The 12,628-nt window shown below is 33.8% G+C and overlaps 1 protein-coding gene across 2 annotated transcripts in view; it reads right to left on the bottom strand.

Annotated features, from left to right (window-relative positions):
- The window catches only part of LOC100263199 (uncharacterized), a 49,477-nt gene that overhangs the window by 18,577 nt on the left and 18,272 nt on the right, over window positions 1–12,628 (bottom strand). For both annotated transcript variants that reach the window (XM_059738450.1, XM_059738451.1), the window contains exons 11-20: window positions 10,049–10,145; window positions 6,169–6,220; window positions 5,218–5,319; window positions 4,977–5,123; window positions 4,679–4,841; window positions 4,279–4,509; window positions 4,017–4,171; window positions 1,197–1,325; window positions 974–1,091; window positions 2–197 (exon numbers count right to left, since the gene is read on the bottom strand). In XM_059738450.1, the coding sequence (XP_059594433.1) occupies window positions 2–197; window positions 974–1,091; window positions 1,197–1,325; window positions 4,017–4,171; window positions 4,279–4,509; window positions 4,679–4,841; window positions 4,977–5,123; window positions 5,218–5,319; window positions 6,169–6,220; window positions 10,049–10,145 (1,390 nt within the window). The remainder of the gene's footprint in view (window position 1; window positions 198–973; window positions 1,092–1,196; window positions 1,326–4,016; window positions 4,172–4,278; window positions 4,510–4,678; window positions 4,842–4,976; window positions 5,124–5,217; window positions 5,320–6,168; window positions 6,221–10,048; window positions 10,146–12,628) is intronic.

The raw sequence follows: 12,628 nt of genomic DNA, 5'->3' as shown, positions 1-12,628 counted from the left end.
CCTTGATGTTATTTGGTACAATATTTCTGACAGGTCAAGCTTCTGCTCAAAATTTTGTTGCATTGTGGCAAAACCAATAAGAAGAGGTTCAAGAAGCCCCACAAGGCAGCTCTTTATCTCGAACCCCTTTTTTTGTCTGGGGTTTATTTCTGTTGGGTTTGCGAGCAACAATCGATCATTCAAAGCACCAACTAAAACTGCAAGAATGAAGTTCATCCTTCTCGTCAAAAGGATAATGGTAAAACATAAGTTGCAAAAAATGAATGCATGTTATACACCACAAATAGAGACACAAAGTAGGGCTGCAACTTGGGTGGGTTGGTCGGATCGATGACTAACTTGATCCCAACCCGAATTAAGAAAAAATCAACCCAAACTCTAACCCAAGGTACTCAACCCAAGTCCAACCCAACCTCATTTTGTTGAGTTCAGGTTGTTTAAATTAAACTTAGATTGATTGGGTTCTACTCGGGTTGGATAATTCAAAATTCATCTATAAAACTTTTTAAAAAACATTTTTAATGTATCTCTATGAAATTTTAAATAATAAATAGGACTAAATTTCAAGATAGCAACAAAAGAATAAACATAAATTTATATGTTTCTAAAAAGAATAAAAAACATATGGTATAATATAATTTGACATTTTTTCTTAAAAATAGAAAAAGAAAATGAATATTTATTATATTGGATAATATGCATTATAAATATTATAAAAACATTAAATCGGGTTTGGATTAGGCTTGGGTTGCCCGAACCTTAGCCCAAGCCCAACCCAAATTAAACTCGGGTTGAAAAAACCTAACTCAAGCCTAACCCGAGTATTGAAAATGATTACCCAAGCTTGCCCAAACATTGGGTTGGATCAGGTCAACCTGCCCAAGTTGCACCCCTAGCACAAAGACAAGCTGCAGAGAACCCTCAAAAGGGAAAGGAAAACCAACCAAAATTTACAGCAACATAAGCAACTTACCTGCACAGGGCATACTAACAGAGAGAAGGGTCCTCACTTTTCCATCCCAGCCAAGCACGCTGATTGCTGTAGCAGTGGAGAAAAGAAGTGTAGGCCCAACCCACAACAGCGATCTATAGTGCACATAAGTTAAGTTCCCAAACAAACCTATGAAACCTCAATTATATGATTAAAATATGTAAGTTAAAAGAAATATGTCCCATGGAAAATCTTTTGAGGATATTGAAGGCAGCCCTTTATCAAATTTCATAGAACTGCTAGCCAGTACATCTAGATCGGCAGAAACAATTAGCACCCTTTGGGTAGTTAATATTCCAGCAACATAGCCTCTAAGAGTTTCTTGCCAGTGAACCTGGAAAACCGAGTTAAACAAATGAGTTTTTTAATTAGCAGTTTCAAATCACTCTTATAACTGATTCTAAGACCAAAATCTACTTCATTGGAACGAGATCCATATGGATGGTTTAACAAAGAAGCAGTTTCTGGTAAGCAACTGTTGAATGAGTTCAGAAGGCATATGCTAGATGCATCTGTATCAACAATGAATAATATAGAAAATTGAATCAGGATCAATAACAACAGAACAAAAGGCACTAAAGTCGGATTGTTGAGCTTTATGTTTTTGCACAGAGTTTATTGGTACTAAGTTATGTTTTAACAGACATGCTATGAAATCAATATACACTTTATTGGTAATATATCTGAGAAAACCTATCTAGGAACACAAGTTTGCCATATCCATTCCTAAATAATAGCTTTATAATAATTTAAAATGATCAATATCTCATTATACAAATTATAATGGGTGCACATTGTCGTCAACATACCTCCATTAGTAGAAAAAAACAAATCAATTATAATTTCATCTCTTTAGTACTTAAATCAGCTGCAGCTTCATTTCTTTATAAAACAATTCCATTATAACCACATGTAATTCAAGTTCAATTTTAAAATGATCAGTATATCCTTATACAAATTATAGAAGGTCCATGTTGTCATCAACACATTTCCATTAGCTGAAAAAACAAATTAATTGCAATTTCATCTCTTTGGAAGATAAATCAATCACATCTTCATCTCTTTATAAAATAATTCCATTCTAATTACATGTATTTAGATTACATTCCCACAATTCTCATAAAATAAAAGAATGTAAACAAATGAAGAATTGAAAAAAGAACCAACCATATAATGAAGCCAATGAGAGGACTTGACAAATTTCAAGTAGGATCCCAACCCTTTCTCCATTCTCATTGATATACAATAGCTCTAAATGTAAGTTAAGCGAACTATGGGTATTTAATTTGTGTTCTTAATCTTGTATGATTTAGTTTCTATAATTTTTTCCCTATAATACAAGCACTCTTCGCCAACACTCTACTTTTATTCTTGTCTCCTACAAAAGTTCCAATTGAGCTTGAATTTTCTTTTCCCAAAATATTGACACATTTGAGTTATGATAACAATAGGTGGTTTTTTAAAACTAAAAGGGTGTTCATTGTAAATAAACTTTGTATATATGTAGTGTGTGTACCTTTGTTATAGTATACATTTTTTATTTCCCTATAGACTTTAAGAATCATTATCCTATCCCGTGTTTGATCATTGCCCTTACATATTAGATAACAATCCTTTGCTGATCATGTCCTTTTAGGTTCGAGAACATGGTATTTCATCCAAAGTTCAAGCAGTGTATTAGTATGTGGCGGAGAGAGTGTTGGTTAGTAGGTTGTGAAGGTCATACTGACGCAAGAGCATTCAAAAATGATATGAAGGCTAAACCGCCTTAAGCTAAAATTATACAGCTTTTTTTTTAGGAGATTTTATACCATTGTGAATTGTAGTTAGATTTGAATTTTTGGGCTAGCATACATTCATTTGTCTTTTTTATCCTTCTTTGCATAGAGGACTACACACTTTTTGGAAGGATTGCTTATCCTTCTTTGTACTTAATAATTCATCATTGTTTCTTATAAAAAAATATATATAGATAGATAGATTTCGTTCACAAATAAGAAATCAATTTATTTAGGTTTTTATTTTTATTTTTATTTTTTGATAGTTAAAAAAACAATTATATTAATAGCATCTAAGGAGGCACAAAAAGAATGTACACAATGAAAAACATGCCAAAAAGGCCAAAAAAATGAGGCAAGGGGAACACAAAAAACAGCAACCATGCCTTACTTAGAACCTATCACTTTACTAGGTCCAAGATGGACAAGGAGAGGTCTCCTATAGACACCCTAACCTGATCCAACAAAAAGAACATGAAAGACTGTTTAATAGCTTGGTTAGAATTATTGTGCATTGGATGAAGTCATCTAAAAAAAAATGGGTACTGACATTTATAGCAGAAAATGCAAATAATTCTAACCATAGTTCACATCAAAGAAATAGAAAGCATTCTATGTTATTGATTAACAATCCATAGGATCAAGTCAAGCAACAAAACCTATATATGTGGTTTAAGCTCAATTTATACTTCTTTCTTTTAACAAAACGAAAGACTTATCAATCAGTTATGTAAAAGCCAGCATGACTAGTTTAATCATTTCTAATGTAATGTGCAGCAACATTAATGCATGCTGGAAACAAAAGCATGGGTTCTGTTGCGACCATGCCAGACATGTTATACTACTGTAAGGCGAGACACAATAACTGCAAAGCATGTGAGGGATACCAAGAAAAACCAATAGACATAAGAGGGCAGGGGGGAGGGATGGGTTAGTTATCATGAGTGGTTATGCATTACTAGAGTATACCTTGTTGAGGTTCTTTCTGTACTATTTTGGTTGAGCCTTAGTGGTGAAGGGAGGTTTGTTTTCTTGTATACCATGGGCCGTTTTTCTAGCAGCTCTTTCTCTTTAATTTAAGTCTTTATTTATCAAAAAAAATGCATTACTAGAGCATATTTAAAAGGGGCCTGATACATGTTTTAGTTTGCTTCTTTTATACAGATATCATGGTTCCTATGCTCTATGAGTTTGTTTCCCAGTTGAACAATGAGTCCAAGAATCCTGGAAAATGTTGAATCAGTTACCTGAAGTACAATTTCATTCGCTTTTAGCTTGATTGACTTTTTCCCTTCAGCTTTTGTAGATATGTAATGACCGTCAGCAGTTGAAAGACGGTATACTTGGACTAGCTTTGCCAGGCCAATCTGATCCCCATGAGAAGCAAACATCATAGTTGACTCTACAATTATAGAAGACTACGATCAGTATGATTTATTTTAGACTAAGATCTGCATGATATATCTTTAATGATTAATATTAAACATGAGGGATCTTTTCCTTAAGCACCTAGTGGAGTAGAAAAGATACGATCAACTTCAGTTTCAAACATAAACTGCATTGGACCCCGAATTGAACCAACTTTAGTATCTGCTGATTGATTTTGTTCAACTGGTTCGTTCTTTTCATCAATTTCTTGTGAAGCCATTCCCGGCAGAGTATACAAAGCAAGTCCAGTCTTATCATCATCAAGTATTGCAAACTGATTTTCATTAGGACCAATAAATGCTGCATCCCGACCTAACAAAGTCGAAAAAGAAAAAAGAAAATGGGTTGGAGTGATTATTTTGCTCTCACTACACAACGTTATGCACAATAGCAGAAACAAATCCTGAAGCAGACAGGATAACATTTTTGAGCAGTTGAATTGAATAGCAAAAAATAAACCTTTTTAAATAGCTAGACAGACCTTTAATTGTGCTTCCTTTACTGTTAGCTGTGTGCAAATCAGTATTCTCCCAATAAAGAACCACTTCATTTGTCACACCACTGAATTCATAAACAACAAGAAATAGGTGCTGCTTTTTACTATAAATTATGTACTTTGGATGGTATTCAACGTTTCCAGGAATCTGAAAGCAGAAAATGATAAAACCCAGTCAAATATGCTTGTAAATCTGAAGTTCACATAAACTTAAAATAATGGGTGAAGTAAACCGCCTCAAAATTTTCATTGAGGAAAAATAACTATCAAATTCCAAAATTACCGAGGTGTAAAGCTTCTTGTATACAGTATCCACTCCAGAACAGAGATTATATGCCATAAGGTTAACACCATCCACATAAAAGGCCCTGACTGGATAATGAAGCACACGATTCTCTCTATTGAAGAAATTTAGCTCCAAATGAAATGGCTGCCAATGAAGTCAATCACATTAAAAACAAACTCAAGCAAAAGCACAAGCAACCCAAAGTATCAGTCATAATTAACAGAAATTAAATAGTTACCAGGCAAACAGGAATGTCCTTCAAATGATGTTTAGTATCTAAAACAGTAATGAGAGGCAACCGAGATATTGGAGCACTTTTGGCATGGCCCTCCATGAAATGCTGTAAGGATCAAGTAAGCATGGTCAATTAACACTACCTTTAAATTAGAAAAGTGAATATAGGGTTTCCCCACATAAATCAGCGTGATACTCAATGCAAGCTGAAAGTTTGTGATAAATAACCTAACACAAGCCTATAAAAAGTATTCGTATAGGCCTCTATAGTACAAACAATTCTAATCAAACTTCATCATTCAGATATCAAAAAGGTTAGTATGCACAGTTGCATGTTTAATATTTGTGCGGATAATATACAAATACTGATAAAAAGTGCAGACTTTAGTTAGGGTCTATTAGTTTTAATAGAATACATTTTGGAAGATTTGTGAAATAATAGGGTCCAATTACACACACAATTCTTTCTATAATTTGTCTTGTATAGTTGAATTGTCTAGCAATATATGTGATAACTGTCTGTATAGCTGTTATTCTAGTTAAGTCCTAGAAATCAGGTCTGTACTTAGGCTAGAATTAATTTTTCCTTATTTGTCTGTTTTTTGTCAACTCTCTTGTATTTTAAGTAGCCTTGTACAGATTCATAATCAATACATAGAAGAAACACTTTCTTCACTGTGTTCATATATATGAAATATATAAACAGTTTTAATATATATCAGTCAGGAATTAGGAAGATAAATGCCTTAACCATACTTCAAGTATCTCCCACAATGTCTGACCACAAAAAAAGGTCAGACAAGGTTAATTGGATTGGGCCAACCAAAGTAACAGCCCAGTAACTTTTTGCTATGCAAAATCCAAATTTGCTTTTATCCATATAATCATGTGGCATCTAAAATGGAAAGTTTCTAAATTACAAAAATTAGTACAGTTGAGTAAGAAAGCAACATACGCTGTATAGAAATGCTTTCCGTGCAATATCTGAGATTGTAAGCTGACTATGGCTGGCATAAAGAACAACTTGTCACCGATAGTATGTGATGGTAATAAATTTTCACCATTGATGAATAAAATGCATAAAATATGCCAAAAAGCAAAATTTCCAAACTATTGACAATGCATCAAGCAAAGGAATCATAAGAGAGAACTATAATTAAGGTTTATCTATAAATCCTTACATATCACAAATAGTTCATGAGCCATTGTAACAACCTCCAAGCACCACTAATATTCTCAACACAAAACCTCACATTCCAATTATTTGTGATCAGCAACAGAAATCCATGTGACAAATTTCATATGAAATACCACTAAAAACAAGAGACTAATTTCTGAAAAAGAAATCAATGTAAAAAAATTAAAAATCTTTTTTGATATGTAAATTTTTGACCCCATTGGGACTTGAACTTGGACCCTCCCACAAATCCTCCCCATCCTTTTACCACTTGAGCCAGACCTCAAGGGCATAAAAATAAAGACTAAAAAATTAAAGATCTTACAATGAAAGAGTAGTTTATTCTAGAAAAGAGCTTTGTTAACTTGCTCTCCTCCACCGTAACTTTTTGCTCCTTGCTGACATGGCAAGTGGTGTTTGGAGCCAGGAAAAATAATATATATATATATATATATACACCACCCAGCAAGGTTGTAAAAATGATGGTGAAGGAGGTGGAAGGATTAGTACTGTCCTATAAATCATCACCAAAAAGGGATGATTACGTAGTTGTATGCCCTAAAAATAACTGCAATCTGTATAGGTGAACAGTTTTTAACACCCTTATGAGGTTAAAATAAATAAATTCCAGTCTGGCATCACAAATATAAGTACAGTTTGAGAAAAGAAAGAAAACCAACTCTAACTTGACAGTCCAAGGATTGCCAACCAACCATTTGTTAGCCCAAGGTTTGGTTAATCCCGAATTTTGAAGATATAAAACAAGGGTGAGGGTATGAATGGTTTTATTATCTGAAATTCATAGGAGTGAAAAAAAAATCATATCAACTCCATATGACACAGTTCAAATGACTCAAATCATCTTCGAAAAGCATGTCAAGCAAAATTCAAGATGAAGATTCCACCATGCAAGAGAAATGGAAATTCAGGTTAAGACCTTAATTGGTTTTATCCTTCATTAATCTTTTTGGATGTAAGCTAGTGTATGTGCATTACATGAGGATGAAAGACACTTAGAGGCTACTTTGAGCCTCAATTTTTGCATGAAAATCCTTTGAGGTTATTTAAAACTCTTGTCCTGTTTTAAACTTGAAAAATACTCGAAGAGTTAAAGTCAATTAAAGATGGATGAATATTATAAAGATGATTGAAGGCTGGTTAGGATACCCAAAGACTACCAAAAGAGCATTGCATGTGGAACAATTAAGCAGAGCAGGTCAACCATGTGGTCAACTATATGCCCTGTTTTCCCCTTACAAATAAAAAAATGCCTTATATTTCCCACTGCTTACCAAGTGGTCAACTTGTTACCCATGTGGTTGACTAATTGAGTGGTTTTGTGCTGTAGCAGCTCTGTGCAGTACATTTAGTGTTCTAGCAGAACTCTGAGGAATTTTTTGCTAACGTATAGTTTGACTCCCAAAAGTACATAGATACAGTCTTATTGCCATTTACATCTCACCTAACACCTTAAAGTTTCATAGTTTATAATGACACAAATTAATTAGAATCTCATAAAATTTTCTTACACACCATCTCCTATAGATATTCTTAATAATAATTTCTTTTTTGATAGGTAATAAGAGAGAATATTATATAAAAAGCACCAAAGTACACAAGACATATACAATGGGCGCCAAAAAGCATAGCCAAAAAAGAGGGAACATGAAAAGCTACTCCCTCCCATCAGCTAGAACTCAAACAATCAATAAAATTAATTAATGGCATAAAACCTTAATCTATATTTAACTTAATCCACAAGAAAAGATTGCTAAGAAAGTGTTTTTCAGGGTTTGGTCAAACTTCTCATTTTCAAATGATCTTCAATTTTTTTCTTTTCATATTGTCCAAAAAATACATGGAGTGTCTCTTCACACCACCTTTCATCTTTTTCCCACGAAGGAGTCATGCCAATCTAAGAGAATCTCTTTGACCATAGAAGAAAGCACCTAAGATATGCCAAGCAAAAAAGACAACTCCTATTATAAAACCCTTGCCTAGGCACAATGAAGAAGAATTGCTAATCAATGGATTCTTTCTCAAATTTACAAAGAATGCATCTCTTTACCAAAGACCATCCTTTTATCTAAAGCTAATCCAAAGTTAACATCTTACCCTAATTGGCCTCTTGAGCAAACAAACTCGCCTTAGATGGAACTTGGGAATTCTAAATTATCCCCCACTAGAAAAGGAATTGAACTGCTTGGTTGTAAGTTGAATATAGAGCTTTGACATGAAGAGTTCCATTCCTAGAATCCATCCATACCACCCTATCCTCCCATTCCCTATTTACTGACTTCCCTTGCAGTCTAGAAAAAAAAAGTTCTACAATGTCCAATTGGGAGATTCAAAGGCCTAAAGAAACAAGACTCCAATGACCCACTTCATAAGTCTAGTCCTCGAAGTCTATCACCCATGTCTCTTTTGATATGGTTAAGGCATACAATGAGGGGAAGGAAACACACAAAGACTCCTCTCCGCACCACTTATCCTTCCAAAATTTTACCTTCCTCCCATTAGCCATAAAAAAAAGAAAAGAAAAAAAAAAAGGAATATTTACTATTAAAGAGGTCCCACTCTTTGATAGCTTTTCATATCCCAACCTCGTACACATCTCTCACTTCACAAAAATGTCACCCATCTTCTTCCTTCCCATATTTACTATCTATAACCTGTTTCTTGACAGCTTCCTTTTTGGATGCACACTGTCAACTCCACTTGCAAAGAAGGGTCTTGTTAAGCAAAGACAGACCTTTAACACTCAAAACTCTCCTTTCTTTTATTTGTGCAAATAATTGACCACTTCACTAAATGTGATTTTTTTATCTAGAGTTCCCCTTCCCCATAGGAAATCCCTCTCTAAATTAAATTTGTCTTTCCTTGGGATGTTGAACAAAAACATAACATAGATGAGCAAGTTGATTAATGTGCTCCATATTAGAGTAAACCTCACCCTTTCACCCTTTGGAGATAATATTGTCTTTTTCCACATTGCCAACATTTTCTAAAACTATTCCTCTACCTCATCACAAGCTGCCATTGATTTAAAAAGGAAACCCAAAGGTAGAGCTAAGTAGGTCATTGAAAGCCCTCCTACCCTATAACCAATCTCAAAGGCCACCTCCACATTACCCATTCTTCCAATTGGAATCAACTCGCTCTTCTTTAAATTTATTTTCAACTCTATGATGGCTTCAAACCACATAAGCAACTAACATAAATGAGTTATCTAATCTTGAAAAGCCTCAAAAAATATAATAGTATCATTAACAAACGACAGATAGGACACCTCATTGCCTCTCCCCCTCACCTTAAACCTTGAAAGGTAGCCTCCTTCCTCTCTTAAGAAGGCAAATAAGGGCCTCCGTTGCTATCACAAACAAATAAACCTAGGTTTGGTTAATCTAACATGTCTAGCCTAAAAAAGGACCTTAAGTTGTTTGAAAATTATCATCCTACAAGGGCACATATATATTATCATGAAAAGAAGATGAGATCATGGATCTTAAATGGGAAAATTAAAATCTATACAATTTTATAGCGATGAATCATCCCAAATAGGAAAATTAAAATTGTGCAATTTTATAGCAATGCATCTCCTAGGTGAAAAAACTTGAACTGCATAATAATTTTTTAAAAACAATCATCTTAAACTCACCCTTTCAAATGATGTTCTTGCAATTGCGCCTGAAGTTGATGGTCAGCTAAAATTCCAGATGAACCCAAGGATGAAAGTTTTTCCTTTAAAATAGATGCTGCAAAATGCCATTACCATAGCATATCATCTAATCAAATAATTTTTTTTTTAATCAAAACATATAATCGAAGAACATGGGAGCATAGCTAATGGAAAAAAGATGTACAATGAAGATATTCATAAGGGTACTGTAATGGCAGAAAAACATCATTAAAAGACAGAAAGTTTCTTCCTTTTAATCAGGATATCTCATCAAAGAATAAGCATGGTAAGACTAAAACAGCTTATAGGAAAAATCCACAACACTGTCTATAATAGAGGCATTTGAACATAAGAAAGAAAACAAATTGAAATCTCAATTTGTGTGCATAGAATGGATTTCAAATAATTTGGCTTTTCAAGCTTTCAAATCCTCCCAGTGAGGGAGGAATTTGGAAGGGTTCAGGTTTACTAGCTCTTTGCAAATAGCTTCTTGTTTCCTCTCTTTTTTCATCATCATCCTCACAATTATTGTATCTCTTTGGTCTATCTTCCTTGCACTAAATTTTTAAAATTTTTTACCAATTTAAAATCTCTAGAAAATCCAAATGAGTTTGATTAACATTTTTTCCCAATTACAGTAAATTTTGGTTTGGTAAAAACATCAAAGCCCATATGGATTTGTAAATATCTTTTTGTCTAAAACACTCTTATTCTGATTCAAAAAGGAAAAAGAAAGTCCTTCCATGAAAATATATTATATTTTTAATTTTCTTATACGTCCTACACTTATTTTAAGTTATAGGTTGTTCTACTTCTCAAGATAAATCGCTCATCTAGTATTTACAAAAATCTATTGTTTTTTTTTTTTTATGAATAGTATTTACAAAAAGCTATTGTTGTCTTCATTTTACCAATGGATGATGAATAAATTAACACATTAAATTCAATTTTTATAATTCAAGTAGGATTATTGTGGTAAGAGAATAATTTTTTTTCCCCATTTCCCACACAAACCCAAATAAAGGAAACAAAACACTTCATTTGAACTTTCCTTAATACCAAACATGATAAGGGAAATGAATCTCAATTTCTTGCATTTCATTTCCTTCAAGGGTGTGGTTCCAAACATGATATAAGGAAAGAAATGGCTACAATAAAAAATGAAAGTGTAAATAATGGTTTCAAGCAGGTTCAAAACTACTGCTTCTTAGGTCATGTTGAAGGTTAACCTGAACCCCACACCAATGTCACCTCAATTCAAGGTTTTCAACCCAAGCTCACTTAGGTTACATTCAGTTGGGTTAATCAGGTAAGGTAAATAACTAAATCATTTTTCCCCTTTTCCTGATGGGCAAATAAAAGAAATGTATTAACAAAAAGCCTAGCAAAGGAAAGGGAGCACAACCTAAGTGCAAAGGACGTATATGCCTACAAAAGAATAAAAATAAGATAAAAAGTACAAAGGATGTATATGAATGGCATCATAGGTTGACAAAATAAACAAAACATGCAAAACATATCATATCTTTCTCCAAAACAATCAATAAAATCTAATAGGAGCAACAAGCAAAATCTAAAGAAACGTAAGACCAAAAATGGGTGGATCATCTTTTTTGAGTTGCCTAGTAGCATTGGCATTATGAATGGGTTGTTAAGATTACTGAGGTTGATTGGGTTCCACCAAAGAATGTGGTCAGGATGTTGATCATTTCTTTTAAGGGTTTTGTAGGACTTCTTAGAGGTAAGTTAGTGTGGTATCTTACTATCCTCGCATTAATTTGTATTAATGAGAGAGGGAATGCCAAAATATACAAGGATAGATAAAGATCTTTGAGGTAGAGTGGGATTTGTTTTATTTCTCCTGTTCTCTCCAGGCCTCAACTCATGTAGCATTACTAAGCACCCTTTTGAAAATTATATCGCTAGATTGGAGGCTAATATGTAGATCTACTCAGTTGGATGAGGAGACACTCTCTATATAGATTCTATCTTTAGTGGATTATGTCAAATTAATGTTAACAGATGCATTTTTAGTAGCCCAGGAGAACCAAAGGTTGGAGGAACACTCACATATCAATGTGCTACACTAGTGAGAGCATTCTACAGACATGGGGTGAAAATAAATCTCAGCCTTTTTGAGATAAGGTTGAGATTCTAGCCTTGTTGTAAGGCCTGAAGCTAGCTAAAACTATGGATCTATCAAATCTTCTAGTAAAGGACATTTCATGAAGTCCTATCTTGGGTGACTTAAAGGAAAGAGACTTGTTAAAGTTTGATGGCTGGTTGGGCCAAACTTTTGATATTGCGTCAGAGTTTAGTGTTTCTTTTGTTAAGTTCCTTGCTTGGATCACATGGTCGATACGTTAGTAAAGTATGGAACCAAGCATTGGATTCTTTTGTAGGGGATTTTCTTCCTTCCTAGGTCGTATCCAATTAGTTTTCAGATTAACCTAGTAACTACTTTGAGTTGTGCAGTTGCTTTTGCTTTCTATATTAGTGCAATTTTTCTGCTTTTGATTAATTTGTGTAGTCAATGTTAGTAAGGAAGGAATTCTGATA

The sequence above is a fragment of the Vitis vinifera genome, chromosome 7, assembly GCF_030704535.1.
Source record: "Vitis vinifera cultivar Pinot Noir 40024 chromosome 7, ASM3070453v1".
Taxonomy (NCBI): domain Eukaryota; kingdom Viridiplantae; phylum Streptophyta; class Magnoliopsida; order Vitales; family Vitaceae; genus Vitis; species Vitis vinifera.
Note: the sequence above shows the minus strand (reverse complement) of the source record. Positions and strands in the feature narration are given on the sequence as shown.